Consider the following 22,024-nt stretch of genomic DNA (forward strand, 5'->3'; position numbering starts at 1 on the left):
CGCACTAATTTCTCTGTAGAAAAATCGCTCAACTAACCGTCATTAAACTAGCATCACAAATGTACTAGCAAAACTGATCCGGATATTTGTCTCTTCCTCCTCTATTACCAAACAGATGCTACTCTCTTCTCGGAAGCGGAACAAACAGCCGTTAACTACCGGGTCCCAAAGGCGCCTATCTACAAACGGCAACGGCGACAACGAGGACGACGACATCGTCTCACCACACAACGAACACTGCGACACCGGCAACGACATTTCCGTCCCGGAAGCGGATACAAGCAGCATAACACAATCAGCCCAACCACCGCCCAGCTTCATCATCATCTGACACTTTACGGAGGGTGTGTGTGTGTGTGAATCATCTTCTGCTGGTATTTTGGTTACACCTCGGTCATCCTCATCTGTTTGCCCGTTTCCGGATTACACCATGTGCCTAACTGGTGCTGCCTGGCAAACGATCACGACAAGGACGACGCAAATCACCGCAAACAGTCGTAACGGAGGGAGGGGAAATGGTGGAAGTGTCCCAAATTTAACAACCCTTCAAGATTAAACCGATCCGGAAGGATAGTTGCTGTGGGGTGTAATAATTGTGACAGTATATTTTTAACGAAAACAAAACAGTGTCAGAGCTGTTTGAATTAGCGGACCCTAAAAACAAAAGTGATATATACTACTAAGGAGAGCGGAGCGTAATAGCAAAACCGTGCTAAACCCGGGACCGGTTATATAATGAGAGGTAAGTGGCTTTGATCGCAGAGACATAATGACTAAGCTCCAGCAGCAGCACCCACAGAAAGAGTTTCGCAGCCACACAGCTTTGTAAGTTCGGTTTGGAGGTCAGATAACGCTGGAAGGTCCTTTTAATCCACCCCTTTTGTTTTACTGTAGCGGTAATGTTGTCGAACGTGTTTGTTAGATTTACGAGAAAAAGTCGAAGAGAAGGTCAAATTTATTCATTGTAGCCTGTAGGCTTCTGGAATTGGTGGGAGCTGTGAGGAGAGACGCAGGCAGGCAGCTGGTTTGTAATTGAGATGGGTCTAATTTCGAGGCGAAAGTGTATGCCTTGGTACTTTCATCGGTCAACTTTGGTCGGTTCTGGGTGTTTGCTTAATTTATTGTACAGAATTGATGGGAGAAGATCCAGCTGAGTGGATGTACAGTTACTCACAAAATTGAGCGTACACGTCTGTTTCCGAGTTTATTTTCAGATTTTTTTTCTTGTTTAAAGTTAAAAAAATATATTTTTTTATTCTTCCATATTGTTATTATTCGATCTTTATGATGAGTGAAAGAAAAGTACAAATGGTGATACTTATGTCTTTAATAAAATCAAATGATAAAATGACAAGGTTTTTCGCGACACAAAATTGAGCGTACATCAATTCAATTCTTATGAAAACTTATAAAAATGTTCATGAATGATCGATTTCGTACTGGATTTAGTACTTGGTGTGTCCTCCTTTGGCATCAATAACATCTTTCAGTCGGCGGGGCATCGATTCCACCAACTTTTTCGTGACTGTTGATGGAATCGAATTCCATGCTTCCATTATCTTCAACTTCAAGTCGTTTTTGTTCGTAGGATGGCTTTTCTTGACCCGTACCTTAAGTTCATACCACAGATGTTCGATCGGGTTGAGGTCCGGCGACTGAGGTGGAGAGTTCAACTGCTTTGGCACATTATACAGCAACCATTCTTTGACGATGTGAGCTGTATGCTTTGGGTCGTTATCTTGCTGGAAGTAATAATCCGATGGGAGCTTGAGTTTTTCGACAGTTGGCTTGACATGTTTCTTCAGGATGTTCATATACAACATCTTATCCATGGTTGTGTCGATAAACTCAATGTTTCCTGTTCCACTGGCCGCCATCGAACCCCAAAGCATAACGTTCCCTCCCCCATGCTTTACCGTTGGTTTCAAGTTCCGTGATTTGAGCGCTGTATTTGGTCTTCTCCAGACGATTTGCTTTCCATCGGAACCAAACAGGTTTATTTTGGTCTCGTCCGTAAACAAAACCCTTTCCCAGAATTCAACAGGCTTTGAAACATACTTTTCCGCAAACGCAAGACGCTTTTTCTTGTTCACTGCCGAAATGAACGGTTTGTTACGAGCAACTCGGCCGTGTAACTTATTCTTCCGAAGGGTCCTGCGGACGGTTTCTGTGGAAATCGGTCGATTGATCATCTGTGTCACCTCTGACGTCAGTTCCGGAACGGAGATCTTTGGATTTTGATTAACTTTCCGCGTAATCAAACGTTCATCGCCTGCTGAGAGTATGCGTTTACGACCTCTTCCGGGATTATTCAGCAACTTTCCTTCATATCTCCACTTGTTTATGATCCTCTGCACCGTGGAATGAGTACGTCCAACCATTGCACCAACTTCCCGCATGGTTTTTCCTTTGCAGTACAAGCTGATGACTAATTTCCGAGTGGCAAGATCGGTTTGCTTCCTTTTGCCTTCCATTCTGCTTAAACTTATTGAAAACAAGCACTTTGGTCGTAATTTGAAAACAACCGGAACCACAGCAGAGCAAAAAACACTGTATGCTACCGAACTGTCAAAATTTACAGTAAATTCATCAAAAACCGGAAGGGTATCGGAAATGTACGCTCAATTTTGTGTCGCAGAAATGCTTGTTATTTTATGATTTCAATTTTAATAAAAACTCAAGGATAACAATTTGTACTTTTGTTTAACTTTTCGTAGAGCTTGGACAATTACTATATCGTAGGATATTTAAAAAAATAAATCAATCGAAAGTTCAACCGAAAAAATGAATTAAAAACTTTTAAACAGACTTGTACGCTCAATTTTGAGAGCAACTGTATTTAGGCTATTTGAGCGGAAATGTATGCGGTTACCCAACATGGATATTCTTTTTAAATTCCAGGAGATTGTTGAGGCACTTACTTGAAGCAAGTGGAAAACGAGACATTCGTTGGCACACAAACGATTTTCACCTGTATAAAACATTCCCAATCGATTGGACTTTATTCGCTCTAAAGGGCTGAACACAATGATAGCGGCATATCGATAAGCGCATATTTTCCAATACACTGAAATCCGTTTGACAACCCACAATGAGCGTGTTGCGTCAAAAGCTTCATTGTACTAAAACTCGTTTTTCAACATTTTGGAATTCCATATGACCATTTTTGTCCATATAAAGTACTGAAGACCACGTTGGCCAGATCCGGACATGTTCCGGATACCCTCGGAGAAGTGAAACTTGGACCTACATCCTCATGTGACACATCAAACTACATATTAAGCACTGAGGACCACGCTGGCCAGACATGTTCCGGGTGCTCCCGGAACTTTCCTGAGGCCAATGGAACTTCTCTGGAGTTCTCAGAAATTCCCTGAAATTCTCATCAAAACTACTTTGAACTTCTCATCAGAACTACTCTGAAGGTCTCCTCAGAACTAAGTTCTCGTCCGAACTTCTCTGAAGTTCTCCTAAAACTACTCTAGATCTTCGATGAAGTTTTCAACATTTTCCTGAACTGTACGAAGTTTTCTGAAGATCTTTGAATCTTCCCGATATTCGGGACTTCTCTAAAGATATCGTTACTCTTCAAAGTTCTTTAAACTTCCCAATAAATTGGAGTTCTCTGGACTTCCCTAAAATTCATGTAACTTTGCTTAAGCTCTCGCAAATTCCCAAATATTTATAATTCTTCTGCGAAGCCCTAATAAAAAAATACCATAGACGAATGATAACCCAAATGATAGAACTATTCCCAACGACATTTCCCCACGGTTCATGGTACTTCTTCAAAGTGCTCCCATTTTTTTTTTAATTTAATGCGAATTCAGAGATGATCACTGAACTTTGGAAATTTTGAGTTAGGCCCTTCCAATGTCTTATATGCTAAGATGTCAAGAAAAAACAATTACATCTCTTTACAAATGCTTCTTTACGTGAAACAGGACATGGCATATCTGTTCTGAAGTGTTTTAAATATGAAAATCCATAAATTTATTTTGAGAGATAACGGATACAATGTTATGGAAATCTAATGGACTTAAGTACATTCCAAACTCTCCTTTATTAATTTGGTTTCTATGTAAACCAACAAGTGATGAATCATAACATTGGAACCCCAGATTCGTGTTTAGTTGTTGTTACATTTGTGTAATCAACGACAGCACGTAAAAGTTGGGCCTTGTACAACGTCGATGTGTTTTGTGGTTTTATACCTTTCCCATGTTGTCAAAAAGTCACAGATTCGGATGCCTGTTCATTGTGTCAGACCAAGTCATGTCCAAATGCTTCACAAAACTCTTTGACGTGAAACTTGGTGATATGATATTTGGATGTTTTGGGTAGCTGTAAACCTTCCCTAGACTCAAGAAAGCTGTTGATCTCATTTTCATATCCGGGTTCAAGATCGAATGAGAAGCACATTTTATATATTTTTTGGAAATGTTTCAGGACCTAACTAACATAACAAAAAATCTTAGTATTATGTCTGTCTATAGTTAACGAAAAATGGAAAACTTATATCAACACAACTAAGCAAATCCTCGTTCTCCTGAAGGATATCAACAGCTTCGAGAAGACTGTGGTAGCTGGCAGGCACGACCTGAAAATCCGTGAGTTTGCTTCGCTTCTCCAAATGCGGTTTAACAAATACTTGAGAATTTATGCGAACAGTCCGGAGAAAGTTTTTCGGAATCCTCATTTTTCATTAATTTGAATGCCGTTTCGTAAAATCCTTTAAAATAAACACAGTTTAAACAAGAGGAAATGTGCAAGGAATGAATGGAGAAAAAGGTTACCTTCACTTTGTAGCACCTGGTTGGAGGGTCTCACCCAGCACCGACGCTTTTGCGTGGATATATTTTTTGCAGATCCCGCAGTACTTTAACGACCTGCACGATTTTAATGATATTCCCAATAGCTTCCATTATTTGGGACTTTTTTTCACGATAAAATGAACGTGGACGAGAGAAATTAGTTTTTAATTTTGCACCACTAACAGTAAAACGAAAACATCACCTGGTTTGTTTACCTACAGAAAGCAACAAAACAGCGGAACAAAAGAAAAACGTGCATCAATTGTGGGTAGAAATGTGGCAAAGCGGCAGCGGCACAGCGGTACCGGCGATTTTAGTACAATGCGCGTTTACCGCTGTGCCGCTGTCATTGTGTTCAGCCCTTTACGTGGTTCTTGTTGACCATTAATCCGCCCAGTCTGCTTAGTTTACATACTGCTTTGAAAACCGTGTTCACGATCCCAAATCTCACGTGAAGTGGAGAAGGATGGCATAGACGAGTGGACGGATGGATTTGAGTTCACTCGCTCGACAAAAAGTGACACAACAGCGGGGCCCTGTTTACTAAAAATGAACACATGAATAATTGCGTAATATTTGAAGCGGGCCAATCAACTTTTGTACACAAAACTTGTTAAGCCCTTTTCGCGCGAACCGAATACGCCCACGGAAATATTAACAACACCATCGGGTAGGAGAAATTCTCCCCTTCCCGATAGTGCTCTTGGTTTACGTAAGCATACTTCGGTTCTCGTGAAAAGGACCTTGCAAGTTGCTTAGAAAAATTGATAATCCATTTTCAAATGTTATGCGAGCATTATTCATGTGTTCATTTTTAGTAAACAGGGCCCAGCTGTTGTGTCACTTTTTGTCGAGTGAGTGAACTCAAATCCATCCGTGCACTCGTCTATACCAGTAAAATGGATGAACTGTCTTGGCCGTAAAACAAGGCAGGCTTAAGGTGATACTCTAAGGAAACCTTAGCGTGAAACTTCAAAAGCACAAAAATGTTAGCTTCCACAAAACATGCAATAATGTAATTGCTACTCTTTGTTTCTCGCTTTGTTTGTTGTAACGCTGCAACTAAGGAGTAGCAATTTCATATTTGTACGTTTTGTGGAAGTTGACATTTGTGTTCTTGAAGTTTCACGCTAAGGCTTCCTTGGAGTATCACCTTAATACACCTAGCATACTTTGTCCGGTTTAGGGATTCTGGATCTTTCTTGCAATTTTCTCGAATGTTCCCAACCGTTCTGGACTCTCCTCGCAATGCAAGGTTGGCCTTTTATATTTCACAATAAGGACACAAATAAGCTGCAGGATGCGCCATTATAAGGTGATCCAAGAGACGTTTCTCAGTGGACCTGACAGCTAGAAATCTAGAGTGTAAGAGTTTTTTTTATATATCTTTATTAAGGAGACTTTCAGCCGTTGGCTGGCTCGTCTCCGAATACCCCAGAGGGGGGTATTCCTAGGGGAAAAGGGGGTTTACAGAGTTTTTAGAATGTACAGAGTTTTGGTTTTTGAAACTTATGTTTCCTGTCTCAGCTAGCTGTCAAATTTTCATTTCAAAGGCTGTCTAAAGGACCCCGGTAGAGCCCCACCGGCAGAGGCTGCCAGGTGAACCTGGTAGTTGCTACCGGCAGGGGTTGCCGGGTCTGCTATCAAAATAGTATTTTTCGTGTTATAGTGACTAAATTTAGGACCCCGGTAGAGCCCCACCGGCAGAAACTGCCAGGTGACCCTGGCAGCCGCTGCCGGCAGGGTTGCCGGGCCTGCTATCAATATCGTATTTTAAATATTTTTGTAGATTCCTGCTTCCTTCGTAAAGCAGATGAGTTGGATTTCCGCTACCGGGTCGTTTTGGAGGACGTCCCGAATGTTGTCGGCCAGACCGTACAACTCCCGTGATCCGTGGAAACACGGACAGTTGATAAGGATGTGCTCAACCGTCATCGTTGTTCGGCACGCGTCGCATCTCCTCCGGAAGCCTCCACCGCTGCTGCTTCCCATGTTGTGAGTAATCCGGGTGTGACCGGTTCGAAGTCTGGAGAGTATTCTCTGTTCCGCGTAACTTTTGGTGTCCGTCCATGGGGCCGTTTCCCCTTTGACCTTTCTAATGAAAAGCTCTTGGTTGCTGTTCCATTCGTTGCCCCATGCTGACCTGATGGTAGATTTTATCCAGGCTTTCAGGTCTTGTCTGGGGACCGACTTGTGGGCAAGACGGCCGCTTCGTCCGGTGGCCGCGAGGTGGTCGGCTTCAATGTTACAAGTGTAAGAGTGACCTGTTGTTAATGGTGCTGAATGTAACCATAAACAAAGCAGAAATTCATATGAGAATAAACTGCCACTTCTACTGGGATCTGTCAAAAGTTCTTGATAAACAAAAAAGGCAGCTGACGACAGCATCAACTCACTGCAACTTTTTGGGACCGGCTTCAATGTATTCCGTTGCGATCGCAAAGCTCGCAATAGTCACAAAGCAACACTTGGTGGAATCCTTATTGCCATGACCAGTCTTTACAAGTCGATTGAGATTAAGACTATTAATGGTAGTAGCCTGGAACCAGTCAGCGTGTCATTCGCGGGAAGCGGTTCGTGCCTTGTGCCTTATTTACTCCTCCGGATCGTATCCGGGATGTTGCCATTATTGATGGTCATTTATCAACTCTTCGTGAGCTACACGACGGAATGTCTAATGGAGACCTTTTGCTTGCTTGTGGTGACTACAATCAACCACTCATAGCATGGGATTTGCTCGATGATGCAATCTTAAATTATCCTTCCTCTAGGTGATGGAACGAACTTCCTGAATTTCCGGCAATACAACTCTTTTCGAAACCACCGAGGTTGTATAGTGGACTTGGTTTTCTCTAAGAGGAAGAGGTGACAATTGGCTTCTTCCTCTTTTATTTCTATCTCTATCTCTATCTTTATCTATCTCTATCTCTATCTTACACACATGAATCCGGCCAATCAGGAGCTGGTTCACGTTTGGCAGAAAAGTGGTTCTTTTTCGCCCCCGTATTGTCACCTCTTCTCTTAGGGTTTTCTGTGAATTCCACAGCAATATTGTAGTTAACGAAGCAGTGTCCCTATTGCTGACTATTTGTTTGCGTCATCCACCGCTATTATTCTCCTTGCCAACTCAATGAAACTGTGATGACAGTGTGGAATCCTTCGATGCTAGTCAACAATCGCTCGACTACACGCTATTTTGAGGCTACTCAGTGACTGGGTGGATCGCACTCATTTTTGCATGCTGAATGGAGTTGTCAAAAAATGAGTAAACTGGTTTTGCTCTGATGAGTGAGATCTACCCAGATTCTGGGTAAATGGTTCTGATATAAATCATTTCGGTTAGTAGTGCCGGCAAGAAACGAAGACGAGGCAAGGGATCCGGACGTATTACTCCCAAGGATTTGAACAAAGGACAGGTGCCTGGTTTCGGTAAGGCCAACATTTTATGGCCAGGATTGTCAGCGCCGATTATTCGAGGTCGCGAGCTTGTCCAACAGCAGCAGCTTCTGGAAGATAAGGAGCGGTAAGCCAAGTTCAAGAAGATTCGCGATGAAATGGTGAACTTCAAACGGATGAAGCTCAGTCCCCTTGAGCGAGGTTGGCCTGGATATAAAATGCCTAGCCGTAGTATAAGACCGCCGTATGCAGTTGGAGAGGACCAGTTTGAAGGATTCGACACCAAATTTAATTTTCTTCCCGGACGAAAAAATGTATATGCAAAGCATTCATTAGGGAGTTTATTCGTTTATATCGAAATGGGTAAGGTTTACTCAGTTGACAAATGTCATCGCCCACTCAAATCAACGTCACCATCGGGTAGAGGAAGACTTCCTCTTCCCGTTGGTTATGTTGGTTGGCGTGGGCGTTCCTTGAGTTTCGAGAAATCATCGAGAGAAGTCATTGTTTACAAAAGCTGTTACGCCCTAATTCCAGCTCTATCAAGAACTGTTAAACTGTGATTGGAACAGTTTCCTGACAACAAATGACATTAACGATATGGCATCACAATTTTGCAACATTATTCGCAATTGGCTCATCGATAAAACTGCAAGACGGAAACCTACTGTATCTTCATTTGGGGTTCTCCTCTCCTGCGGCTTTTGAAACGTGACAAGATTTCCTGAAAGCGTAAACTCCGTCAGCATCGAACATCTGAAACGAAACACAACTTTCACCGTGCTTGCAATGCCTATCTTAAGCTTAATTCGACCCTCTACAAGTCTTTTGACTTACGTGTCCAGACTAATCTGCGTAGAAATCCAAAGAGCTTCTGGGACATTGAGAACTCCAAGCGAAAATCGTCGTATATTCCATCATCCGTATTTCTTGGCGATTCGGAATCTAAATTTGTGCTCGAATCTTGTGATATCTTTTCCCGTCAATTCACTTTTGTTTTCTTTTTCGGAATCAGCCGCCAAATCAGATGAAGTAGTAAGGACTACTTGCAATGTTCCGGAGGGTCTCATAGATTTGCGTACATTTGAGGTTAGCTCTATGGATGTGATCAAAGCTGTTAGGAAGTTAAAGAAATCGATTTCCCCGGGTCCTGATGGTGTACCTGCTTTAGCTAATCCCCTGGCCAGCATCTTTACCGCTTCGTTGGATCAAGGAGTATTCATGAGATATAGAGACATTCCTTTATGTTTCCTGTTTATAAGAACATCGACACACGTGACGTGACTAATTGCCAAGGTATAACCAGCCTATCTGCAGCTTCAAAATTACTCGAGATCATTGTGAACGATGCTATCTTCTTTCATGCTAAAGGCTAGATTTTATCAACACAACACGGTTTCATGCCAGGACGTTATGTTTCATCGAATTTATTGGAATTCACTTGTAAAATGGGGCCCAAGTAGATACCGTTTGTACAGACCTGAAAGCAGCCTTCGATTGCATCGATCATTGTATTCTTCAACGGAAAATGTCTCGTCTGGGAGTTTCAGACGGCTTGGTGAATTGGCTGAAATTCTGCCTTACCTGAACTCTCCGTATCAAGCTTGGTACTCGTGTATTTCTTCACCTTTTGTTGCAACCTCAGGAGCTCCCCAGGACAGCAATTTAGGACCATAGCTGTTCACAATCTTCTTCAACGATGTGACGCTCATCCTTCAGAGTAGTTGGTGCTCATATACGCCGATGAACTCAAAATATTTATTCATCGTTTATAAGGAAGTCGAAGATTGCAACTGGCTCCTTGAAATGTTGGACTGATTTGTTGATTGGTGCCGCTTAAATATGCTCTCCGTCGAAACACGTCAATCCTATTCGATTACTCGATTAACTGGAGTACTGGAAAGAGTTGAACAATCAAGCGACCTAGGAGTAATGACGTACCCTAAGCTTACATTTGATTTACAACGTTCAATGGTAGTTGCGAAGGCAAATCGTCAGCTTGAATCTCAAGAGAGTTTTCCGACCCATACTGTTTAAAGGCACTGTACTTTTTTCGGAGCATCAGAATAGGACGAAGTCAAAAAACTTTCATTCGTCGAGTACAGAGGCAACTTCCTTGGAGAGATCCTTTAAACTTACCTTCGTATGTTGAGGGATGTAACTACCTTAACATGGATACGTTAGAAGGACGGCGAAAAATTCAACAAGCAACATTTTCTACAAAGCTTTTGAATGATGAAATCGACTCCACCCACTTAAATTCTTGCCTAAACTTCCATGTGCCAGGCAGATTTCTACGCTCATCGCTCCTGTTGTGACAGAACTTACACCGCACCTCACATGAACCTATTACGAGAATGATCCGCACGTTCTCTTCAGTTGAAGATCTGTTCGAGTTTGAGGAACCTGCGGCTCGTTTCCTGAGTCGAATGATCGATTCCAGACACATTTAGCATTTGTTCAACACGGATTAGGCTTCAACACGGATCAGTATGTTGTTTGGAACGCGGGTGACGCATAGATGGCCCACAGCGACTCACGAAGAGCTACTAGATCAGTAACGGTGCGGCTTCTTCCTCCTTCTTCGGTGAATGGACGCTCATGTGGGCTGCAGGCGGGCAGCCTTTCGTTGTGTACTGGAGAACAATGTTCAACACCACGCACCGAAAGCACTGCTGTTGCTACTGCTGATAACGGCCGACCGGACACCACCACACAAGGTGTTTGGATAAGCACCGTTCGGCAAGACTGGATGAAATGTGCTTTTGAAATCTGTGTTAGGGAAAGCACTTTTCGCAGGTAATCGTTGATAATTTTGATCACTTTTGCAACAGTTGGACATTTGAAAATTAATAAAATGTTCATTGTAGCAGATTTGTAGAAAAATTTCCAATCGACTGGCTTGTTTAGACTTAAAATCCATCCGCTATTGACAGATCTGTAAGTGGTAAAAGCCTGACCAATTTTTAGTAACGCGGTCAATTTTGGTTTTTTTTTTAAATTGTATCCCCAATATGTTGCCGAAAGACGTAATCCTACGTCAAAAGGGCCAGCAAAGTATTTACGATCATCCGGGAGGGAAGTGATTGTTAGTTCTGAGCTCATTGTTACTAGAGACCGAGTATACTTTTGCATCACCACGGTTTTCATGGGAAGGACATTTTAGTCAGTAGAAAGAGCTAATTTCACTTTGGAAAGTGATGCAATCTTTTAAAGCATGGAAATCAAATGATGCGACCCTATCAACTCAGTAACGTAAAGGGGCTTGGGTTTTAACTCACTGCTCAGTAAGCCACAACGGTTACTCTAAGGCCACCGTGCCCCTTACATAACAACAAGGTACAACTGACGATCATGCAAGCACGGGTACAACAAGCTATTCAAATGAAATCACGTCCCCGAAAGCAGTTAACAATACTTTTCAAACCAGATCAAGCGTTCGGAATATTCTCCTAAACAGTTATATCTGTAACGATTTTTTACAATAGCGATTTTGTAGGATTTTGTATTTTATATAATACAGTGAAACATCAAAACCTTAATTCCCCTAAAGCATAGCCTTCCATCATTAAGCGAAACGAAGAAAATATTATTTAAGTACCTACTTTCCCTCAGCATTCTCTGCAGTCCAGAGAACATAAAGATAGCATTTTTTCCACGAAGTTATTCTACTTCTCTATTTAAAAAAAATACTCCTCCTAGAGTAATGAAACTGCAGACCAGTCAAACTATTTTCATAGCTCTCATTTTTCCTCTTCCAAGCACACAGCCACGTGTCATCTCGAGTATACGACAACTTTCGTACTATTTAGACCATGAAAAAAAAAAATAAAAGTTGGTAATTCAGCGGCACGGTGTGTTCCGAGAGCGGGATGGTTTACATTTTTCTCATTTTTTCAGTCTCTACTTTGAAACTGGAGCCCTCCAAAGGAAGAAAGCAAAAAAAAATGCGCAGGAAATTGTTCTGCAGTTTCCTGTTCCATCTGTGTTTCATTCAACGGAATGAAGACGACTCGGGTGGCCGTCAGGCTCGTCTTCGTCGTCGTTCGTCCGTCAGTCGTTCCGGTGTCAGCTCGAGAAACGAGATGCTTGAGCAAAGATATTGCCCAAAAATGAAAGTCCAGATTCCGAAATTGTTTTTTCGGGGCAAATAAAAGCTAAGGAAATTGGCTTTTCTTTCGGTGCATTTTCCACTGTTGGATGAAAAGATTCAACGACGGTAGAACAGAGTTTACCGAAAAAAAAAGACGAATATGGTAGAATCAAACAGACTAATTGGGGTAAAGTGGCCTCTGCTGCCATAGCGGGGATTAATATCGCTTTCTTGTTTGAGAATTAACGTTTACCAGGAACTACGGACCGTTGTTAATTTTAACAGTATGCTCGCAAATCACTGCCGACGGATACAATCTTCATCAAGTTGATGAAATGTTATAAGATATCTGCAAAATAACATAAATGCCCTTGTACTAAACCTCCCCAAAGAAATCATCGGTCAATCAAGTAAAATAGTTTCATGCTTGTGTCGAAAGGGTAATTAAGTTCCACCATCTTAATAAGCAAGACACTCCTTCGTCATATTGAAGCATAGCATCCCCTTTCACTGAAAGCTCGCCCCGTATTTACACAACTAGCCACATCTGCCCAACCCGAAAACTGAGTCATAGACCATGATCCTAGGTACATAGCAACATCTTGTTAATTAATTATACTCAATTTGTGTTTTCGTGTGCTGTGGGTGCGTTTTTGCGGTGCTCATAAGGAGCCAGAAGGAGGTAGTCAAATTAAATTCTACCGCCTCTACCACGTTGGTTGCGGTAGATCCCTATAGGAGACTTCTACGTTTAATCTCAAAAACTAATGAAATCTGAGTGTTTCAGAATAAATATTGGTAATTTTTGAAAAAAAATCTTAATTCACATAGACAGAAAATTGCCGTAATCAGTGCGTTGTCGTAAAATTTGAGCTGAATACTTGCTCAAAATCGTGGAGTCAAGAAACATTCGATCATTCATTTTCGTACATTTTACCATTACCTAAGATATAATGAGTGACATATCTTAATAGTTCATAATACTTCATAACCGTCAACTTGTACAAGGTGATAAAGGGTGTGCACAGTTAAATTGCATCACATAGAAGTACTCGCCAAAAATAAGTCTCTCAACCGATTGTCATGAAGTTTTCAGGGAATGTAATTCTATAAAAGCTTGGGCTACGTATCTTTATTTAACTCTATTTCTTCACCAAATCCAAATGCCCGAACTTTCTTCTTAATTCCAACCCATAAGGTTGTTGTTGACAGTTGCACATGGCGAATCAGTGCAATAGATAATTAATTGGTTTTTTATTGGTTTAAGTGCTTAGAAGTCAATCACTACACGCGACCACCCAAAACCACAGCATTTTTTTCGATTTTTCTCAGTGGAAAGACGGTTTTGTTTTTCATAATCTTAAAAGCGTGGTGAATCCAAGGTAAACAAATGTTTTGTTGGTTTTAGTGCGACCACCCACAACCACAGCACTGGCCTCAATTTAGAAGGCACTCAACAATCAAGGCTTAGAAAATGCACAATTTCTGCACAAGTTTAAATTCCACAACTCGTTAAACTAAATAAATGTATCCTAATCTCTAGTCGTCCATATCTCATCTTCATCTACGCAAGAAACTAAACCAACCACAGCTCTTCAGTAACGGTCAAATTATCAAATTAGACACGCTACATGTTTCCAGAGATCGTAGATTCCTCTGGAGACTACTAAATAACGCCTCCAAAGACGCCATCTCTCTCCGTAGAATGCAGAGATAATTAGAAATTCCTCGGAATTTTTCATCGCTATAATTATCGTCATTAGTGTGGCTTCTATTTATTCAAACGAGTGGACTTAGGAATGTAGTGAAGATTGATAAAGGTCTAACTTTCCTACCAGCACGATGCTTTTACTGACGAGTAACAATTTCAACCTCAATTTCCACGTAGCAACCAATCGGGAGTCGTAAAGACGCGCAATACGACACCTAAGAGGACCATTATTTGCATGATATGGCACTTGAAATCGAGATTCTCAAGGAAGGCAAACCGTCAACCGAAATAAATGCACACTTAGAAATATAGCTTGCACGTGACGAATAATTCTTACTTGACGAAAACAAACATGTCATGTAAAATCAAGTGTTCCGAAACCGAAACATACTCAACAAAAAGTGTATTTTTGATTTGATGTTTGCATTACCTGGCCATTTTTGGCTTACTGGAAAGCGGGAAACAGGCCAGTAGTAAATTTAGACCTGCTTACTCACTGTTTTTAGCGCCCACCTCACATCCATGCGCTCCTTTCTAGATTGCTCGTAATTGTAATATAGGAATATACAACTGCACAATTCAGTTCCCTCTAATTGACACTATAGGTAAAACTTGTCTGCGATCAGCTTGCCATAACACTTAAAAATACATACTAAATAACAAGGGAGAGTGCCAGTTATAAAGTTTGTGAAGTTCCGCTCGTTGACCACACGCATGAATTGTCCCGCGACAACGGAGGACCGCTAACCACGTCTTACCTGCCTGATGGCCAGTTGGAAGAAGAGGACGAATGACGGTGAGGCCAATCAACGACCACGAAAGCAGTGTTGCCAGATGTTGTATTTCTCTTGACCCTGCCAGCGTCAATTGACAGCTAACCTAGGGGTGTGTTGATGTGAGCATTTCACTATGCTTAGGGTGTATTCCTCAAAGTGCCAGTTCGGTTTGTTAACTATCGATATCTGAGACGAGAAATACTTTCGCCAACGAGAGTTGACCCCGACTCTCATTTTGATAAGCCAAACCCCTAATAACTGTTCTATACGGCCATGTTATTTTCACTGTCACCGTTCACATATAAAAAGCAGGAGGCGATCATAGCGCAACTCTTCGCTGCATTACAGGCAATTAACGCCATTCATTGAAGTAGAGAGAATACGAATCTCCAACATATTCCGACAGACAGGGCAGCTTGAAACGGAAACGAGACTGTTATTTTCTACATGCCGATATCATATGTATGGTAAAATCCAATCCTGCAATTTTCCAAATGTTCATTGAACATCCCTGAATGTCCTGGAATTTTCCCGAAGTTCTCGGAGTTTTTCGTGAATTTCTCTGCACTTCCTCGAAGTTCTCTGAACTTCCTCGAAATTCTCTCGACTTTCCTGAAGTTCACTGTACTTTTCTGAAATCTTCAGAGCATTTAAAGATTCCACAACTTTTCTGCAGCAACCAAGGGGTAGGTCACTCCGCTCACCAATGGGTAATCTTTTTTATCAGTGTGCGCAAGTGTGCCGCAGGTGTACCGATTGTACCGGTCTTAAGGCTTGTACTCGAAAAAATGCACCATTTTTATTCGTGTGTAACTTTTTTATCCGTGTTTTTTGTAACTTTTTAATCCGTGTAATGAAAATCTGGGTATAACTAGTTTGGAGTGTGCAAAATTTCATAACAATCGGTTCAGTGGTTATTGAGATGTCATCGAAACAAGAAGAAAATCGCCGGAGAATTTTGCGCGCCGTCATGGAAAATCCGACTGCGACCATGAGATGGATCGGAAGACAACTGGGAATCACCCATACAACTGTGTCTCGGGTGGTAAAATCGTTTAAGGAGTCCCAGACGACTGAGCGGTGGGCTGGAAATGGAAGAAAATCAAAGACAGCTGACCCTGTGAAGGCACGGAAGGTGTTGGTTTATTTCAAGCGTAATCCGAACCTTTCGATTCGCGACGCGGCAAAGTGTTCCGCCTGGTTCGTTCAGCAAACCATGAAACGAGCTGGGCTTCGTGTATTCAAGGTCCGGAAGGCACCGAACCGGCGTGATCAACAAAACACGGCGGCCAAATCCCGCGCAAGGAAGCGAACCGATGGATGACGAAACCTACATCAAAGCAGACTCAAAGCAGATACCGGGGCTGGAGTTCTACGTTGCCAAATCACGGTTTGATGTTCCGGAAGACATAAGGAAGAAGAAAGTGGACAAATTCGCCAAAAAATACTTGCTCTGGTAGGCCATATGCCAATTCGATAAACTGAGTAAACCGTACATCACAATGAGTACCATCAACAGCGAAATTTACCGCACCGAGTGCCTCCAGAAGCGTCTGTTGCCCTTCCTGCGGTCCCACGGAGGCGAGACATTATTTTGGCCGGACCTGGCATCATGCCATTACGCGCGATCGACGTTGGATTGGTACAGAGACAATAACGTTGTTTTTGTACCAAAAACCGCCAACCTCACAAATTCACCAGATATTCGACCGGTGGAAAGATTTTGGGCCATAATGAAGGCCAAAGTTCGAAAATCGTCCAAGGTGCTTAAGAACGAGCTGGAGTTGAAGAACGAATGGATGAAAGTGACCAAAAAGGTCGGCTCCACCATTGCACAAAATGTAATGAGGGGTCTTAAGGGAAAGGTCCGGGCTTTCAGCGATGGAAAGGAAATTGAATAAAGTAATCCATATTCCATGTGTATTAGTTCATTCCCTGAAAGTTTCTAGAAAATTCGACTTAAAATAAATTTTTGGCGAACACTTTTGTCTGGTGCATTTTTTTCGAGTACAGGCCTTAGAGCAAGCTGCGATTGTTTCTAGAATACCCAACCCGGCAACCCGGTATTTCTGGCACCTTGAATGTTTTGGTTTGAAATCGCAAGGATAAAATAAATCGGTCTAGTGGCAACCAAGGAGAAATGCAATGTCTACATCGGTTGTAGATGATGCTCAATTTTGATGATGATGATGATATTCATAGGATAATAAAAGTCTTTGAAGGCAGACCAGAAAACTAGCCTTTCGTGATGCGGAAAGCAACGGTCTATCAGCGGCCAGTAGGAATCGGTGGGGAACATTGTTGAAGACCGAATATAGAGGATGATGAATATGACTTCTGTAGTTTGTTTCGTGTGAGTTGCAGCATTATTTGAATAAAAAGTACTAATTGGGTCTGAGAGGCAGTTATCTCGAGCCTACGTTAGAACCTACATTTCGGATTTAAATCTATAAGTGAACCGAGAAGGTAACTGCTGGTCTGCGTTCCTCTGGTATATTCAATGAGAGGATGTTCCTGAATATACAGTCAAACAGCACGTAAAGTTGTGAACAGCTTCAAAGAAAGTTGTCCAGCAGTGCTCCCTTTCTATTTACAACAATCCAATAGATTGTGCCAAAGGTGTGCTGATGGATGTACCCAAGCTGTGCCGAATCTAATTTTGGCACAATGTGCTGAGTGACTTACCCCTTGGCAGTAACTGCTTTGCAGTTTTCTTGAAGTTTTCGAGAATTAAAAAAATGATGCTCACAGAACTTTTCTTAAATTATGTTGACTTTCCTTTTTCTGTGGACTTCCAAAAATTACCTGTGATTTTTCTGGAATTCTACACGAAGCGAAAATCAATTATTTTATTCATGTGTTTCACCTATACATTTTTGCCAAAACATCAGCCTTATAATTCCATAAGACAAACCACATAGCTCCTATAAGAATGCATAAACGGTATGTGTGACCGCTTATACATTTCATTTGACACATGATCTTCATTAACTTTTTGCAAGGCATCTGCTTATTAGTTGACTTATACATTTAATGAATAATCAGCAATAGAAATTTGCCAAAAGGTATCAGGAGATTTCTATCCGTTTAGGAAGCTTCTGACGCTATAACAATTTGTTAGAAGTTTTCGAAGGTTCTTTAATATTTCTGTAATTTCCATGAAGCTAATCGAAATACCCTAAGGTTCTCTGATATTCCCTGAAGTTTTCGGAACTTCTTTAGAGTTTGTTAAATTCTCCTAAGCTACACAGAAAAAAAAAGTTGTTGAATATTACATCCAAACAGCAGCACAGAGGTCATTCCGTCAGTTGTGTAATATTACGTTGTACGATGTACATCGATTTTGCGAACAAAATTACATCTATTGACGTAATATTGTATCTGCTTTTTGCTATTACATCATTATTTCTTACATCAGCTTGAATTACGTTGATCGATATTACATTTTTTTTTGTGTACCCTCTCAAGCAACACAGATGTTCTACAACAAATTGTTTATCCTTTATATTACTAGTTTTGGTTGTATAACAGTTAACTCAACATAATTTTATGAATTTTTCAAGGGGTAATCAGCTCTACACACTGTGTCGAAACACATCCTGGCACACTGATTGGTACGCCATGGCACACCATGACAAGTATGACACAAAATATAATAAAAAATTGCATCATGGAAGGCACATCAAGCAGGAGTAGGTAGACATCTAACGACTGCAACCAGTATCGAGATTCTGGACCGACATTTGGATAGTGGAAATTATTCGATGGAAGATGTTGATAAACGGATTCAAAGTAAGAATTTGAGATTACCAGCACTAGCTAATTTGTTACCGCAAATGACCAATCTCAGCGGTCTCCTGGGTCTCCTGATTATTTATCATGGTGTTTAAAGGTTCTAAGCCACGGACGAAGTAGTTTGAAACCACCCCCCCACCCCCCCCCCCCCATTTAAAAGGGGACCCCAGTTAGACAAATTTAGTACCTAACCACGACTGCTGACACTGGAAAGCTACTGCAGGTCTATTACTGCTAGTGATACCGCCGGTAGGCAATTTAGAACGAGTTTTTTTTCTGTTTTCAGGTTGTAGCATTGCTCAAGTAGCATGATGATGATGCAAACAAGATGCATCTTCGACTTGCTGGTTGGGTTCTTGGTTTCGGCAAACGTCTGCCAGAATGAACCACGGTACAGAGCTGTCTTCTCCTGGATGGACAGCTTCTGCCATCAGTCACCCTTCTCCTTATCGCGAAGGGGCTAAACTTCGAGTGCCACTTCCTTGAAGCGGATGACGGGCAACGAGGTCGTCGTTGACTTGAAAATGTAAATACACAATCTCAAAAGTCATAAAAGCAGGGTTGTCAAACTCATGGGTTACCAAGTGGGTTACTGAGACTGATACCACAGACAAACAGACATAACACTCACAATCATCGCAAAAAAAATTTAGTTTAGTTGGGAATGTGCTTGCATTTGTCATGGTGGCGCCACTGAAGCATTGAGCAAGCCACCACATTTCAAACTTATCAGTGATGCCAGTTCTTTTTCACGTCTAGTTAGTAGATGTCAGCTCTTGAAAATGATAAGTGGTCAAGGCATTCCACTGGAGACACATACCACATCTGACGAATACAGGAAAAAAAGTTGTTCAATATTACATTCCGTTCCTAATATTACGTTGTACGATGTACACAGAATTCGAGAACAAATCATGTTGATGACTATACTATTCTATCAACTTTTACCAGTTATTGATGTTCAATACTTCACCATGAATATCATTGATTGATATATATATATATTTTTTTCTTTTCTCCTGTGTACACATTGAAGTGATGAGCGGTGGTAGAAAGGGCACTAATAAGTGATGCATTACCTCGTTTAAAAACTTGTTTCCAGCAAAAGAAAAAGCACACTAGGCAAACAAAACAAATCCCTAAAAAAAGTCTTAGCTTCTGAGAATTTTTCCTACGGATCCGTATTTCTGCAGAATTCAATCAATTCTATAGATCTTCGGAAAATTTCATAGAACCGACATCACTGAGTTCCATCTGTTTTGTTTTTATTCAACACAGCTGACGCGTTGACAGAACGAGGGAAAAGCAACTAGTGAAAAAATTGCATGCACGTGGGATGCTCCGGTTGCAAAACATTGCTTGAGAATGTGGATGATAGATGGTGCTAGTGCGCATGCAAAATACGCTTGACGATATTTTTTGAAGAATTTTCTTCTAAGAGTTATGTCTGTTTGTCTGTGCTGATACCTTGAATGCAACACTTCGGCACGTTCAGCTTGACGCTTGACCTAGCTTTCGGCACAGATAAAGTATTCGGCACAGATCGGGATTACTTGGGCTGAACTTAATATAACAGTTCTAAGAACCCCTAGCCTTCATTGATAAGTACTGAATTTCGATGGAGCATTTTAAAATTCTATGAAGTTTTCACATATGTATGTGAAGTTTTTTGAAGTTCTTGGAAATTTGGAAGCAAAATAATGGAGCTGCAATCACCTTCCCTGAAGTAACCCCAACTGCCGAAACTGTCATGAAGCGTACGAAGCATCTTTTAAAGTGTTCCAGCATTTTCCTGATGTTCATGAAACAATCTTGAAGTTCTCGGGTCTTCCTTAAAGTTTTCTGGACTTCTATGAAGTTCTCGAAGTTTTCTTGATGTTCTCTAGACTCCCGCAGATCTTTGAACTTCCCTTAAATTTACGGAAACCAATTTTCCTGAAATTAAAACGAAATAATTTATGTACTTCTTAGATTTTCTCTTTTTTCCCTGAAGTTCCTAGAACTGCCCATAAATTATGAAAACTAATCTTCAACATCTTAGAATATTATCCCAAAGTGTAGACTTTCCTGATGTTATTCGAACTGTCCAAACGATCTCTGACCTTATTTGAAGTTCTCTAGACACCCCTGAATTTCTCAGTATTTTATAAATGTTCGCACTATGCTTCTGAAGTAAATAGATTTTCTACGAAGTGCCTAGATCTTCCATGAAGTTTTACAAAAATTCCTTTGAAGCTCGTGTTGCTTTTCCCCAATTTCTCAGCTGGAAATTGCCTGCGAATTTTCTTCCAACTTCTTCCGGATTATTGTTTACGACTTCTCTGGAGAGTTTCTTTTGATTCTGACGATATTTTTGGATTCTCTTCCAGCTTTCCTGGTAATTTTCATACCATGTAATCGAAAACTTCTTTTAGAAGTACTTCTGGCTTCCACGATAGCATCTTTCGACGTTTATTAAACTTCATCAGCAACATCCTTTGAGGAACACGGAAGTTTAATTGTGAAAGCCGTTGAGGCCATTTAAAAGTTTCGCTACAAATAAGGTTTTTTGCATTTTTCTTCTGTGTTCCAATGTGTTCAGGTCCAATAGCATGCATCGGTCTGCATAAGATGGTAAATTCATTGGATCGCGCCGCGGCAGGCTGTGGAAAACCCATCTAAAAAATCTTTTCTGAACACGTTCTATTCGGAGATTCCACACTAGCTCATATGGAGACCAGACCACAGATGCATTCTCAAGTATGGGCCGAACTAAAAAGCAATATAATACCTTCAAGCAGTGAGGGTCTTTGAAATCTCCTGCAATCTTCGAAATAAATCCCAGTTGGTGATTCGCCTTAGAGATGATCAAGGAATAGTGAAGATTCAAGGTCAACTTTGGGTCCAAAAGAACACCAAGATCAGTCATACGTTCTACTCTGCGAAGCGTTACATTGTCAATGCAGTAGTCGTAAAGGATTGAACTCTTAGAGCGGTGAAACGTCATTACTGCACACTTTGGAACGCTGATGATGAGCATATTGCGACGGCACCAATCAACAAACAAATCTAGCAGAGCTTGAAGACGATGACAATCCTTAATTGAGTGAACTATGCCGTATAGCTTAAGATCATCTGCATAAACAAGCTTGAATTTAACTCCCAACAAAGCTGTTACATCGTTGAAGAATAACGTAAACAAAAGTGGACCCAGGTTACTTCCCTGAGGTACTCCAGAGGTTCTGGTAAACGTAGAAGAGACACAAGATCCTAGTCGTACTCGAAAAGTTCGTCCAGTCAAGTAGGAATGTAACCACGACCTAAGTTGCTCAGACTCTCCTAGTCGGGAAAGCTTGCATAACAAAACCTTCTGGTCGATTTTGTCAGATCAGTATATATGACGTTGACTTGTGCCTTATCCTCCATCGCGGTTATGCATGTCCTGGTGAAATCCAAAAGG

General features: G+C 41.3%; 1 protein-coding gene across 5 annotated transcripts in view; it reads left to right on the forward strand.

The window, feature by feature from the left end:
- Mgat2 (alpha-1,6-mannosyl-glycoprotein 2-beta-N-acetylglucosaminyltransferase) overlaps positions 1-22,024 on the forward strand; it is a 392,506-nt gene that overhangs the window by 209,155 nt on the left and 161,327 nt on the right. For all 5 annotated transcript variants that reach the window (XM_065220140.1, XM_065220138.1, XM_065220141.1 and 2 more), the window contains one exon: positions 116-742. In XM_065220140.1, the coding sequence (XP_065076212.1) occupies positions 736-742 (7 nt within the window). In that variant the 5' untranslated portion in view covers positions 116-735. The remainder of the gene's footprint in view (positions 1-115; positions 743-22,024) is intronic.

This window comes from Ochlerotatus camptorhynchus, unplaced genomic scaffold (genome assembly GCF_037179485.1).
Source record: "Ochlerotatus camptorhynchus isolate MF236.1 unplaced genomic scaffold, CSIRO-AGI_Acam_v1.1 ptg000116l, whole genome shotgun sequence".
Classification (NCBI taxonomy): Eukaryota; Metazoa; Arthropoda; class Insecta; order Diptera; family Culicidae; genus Ochlerotatus; species Ochlerotatus camptorhynchus.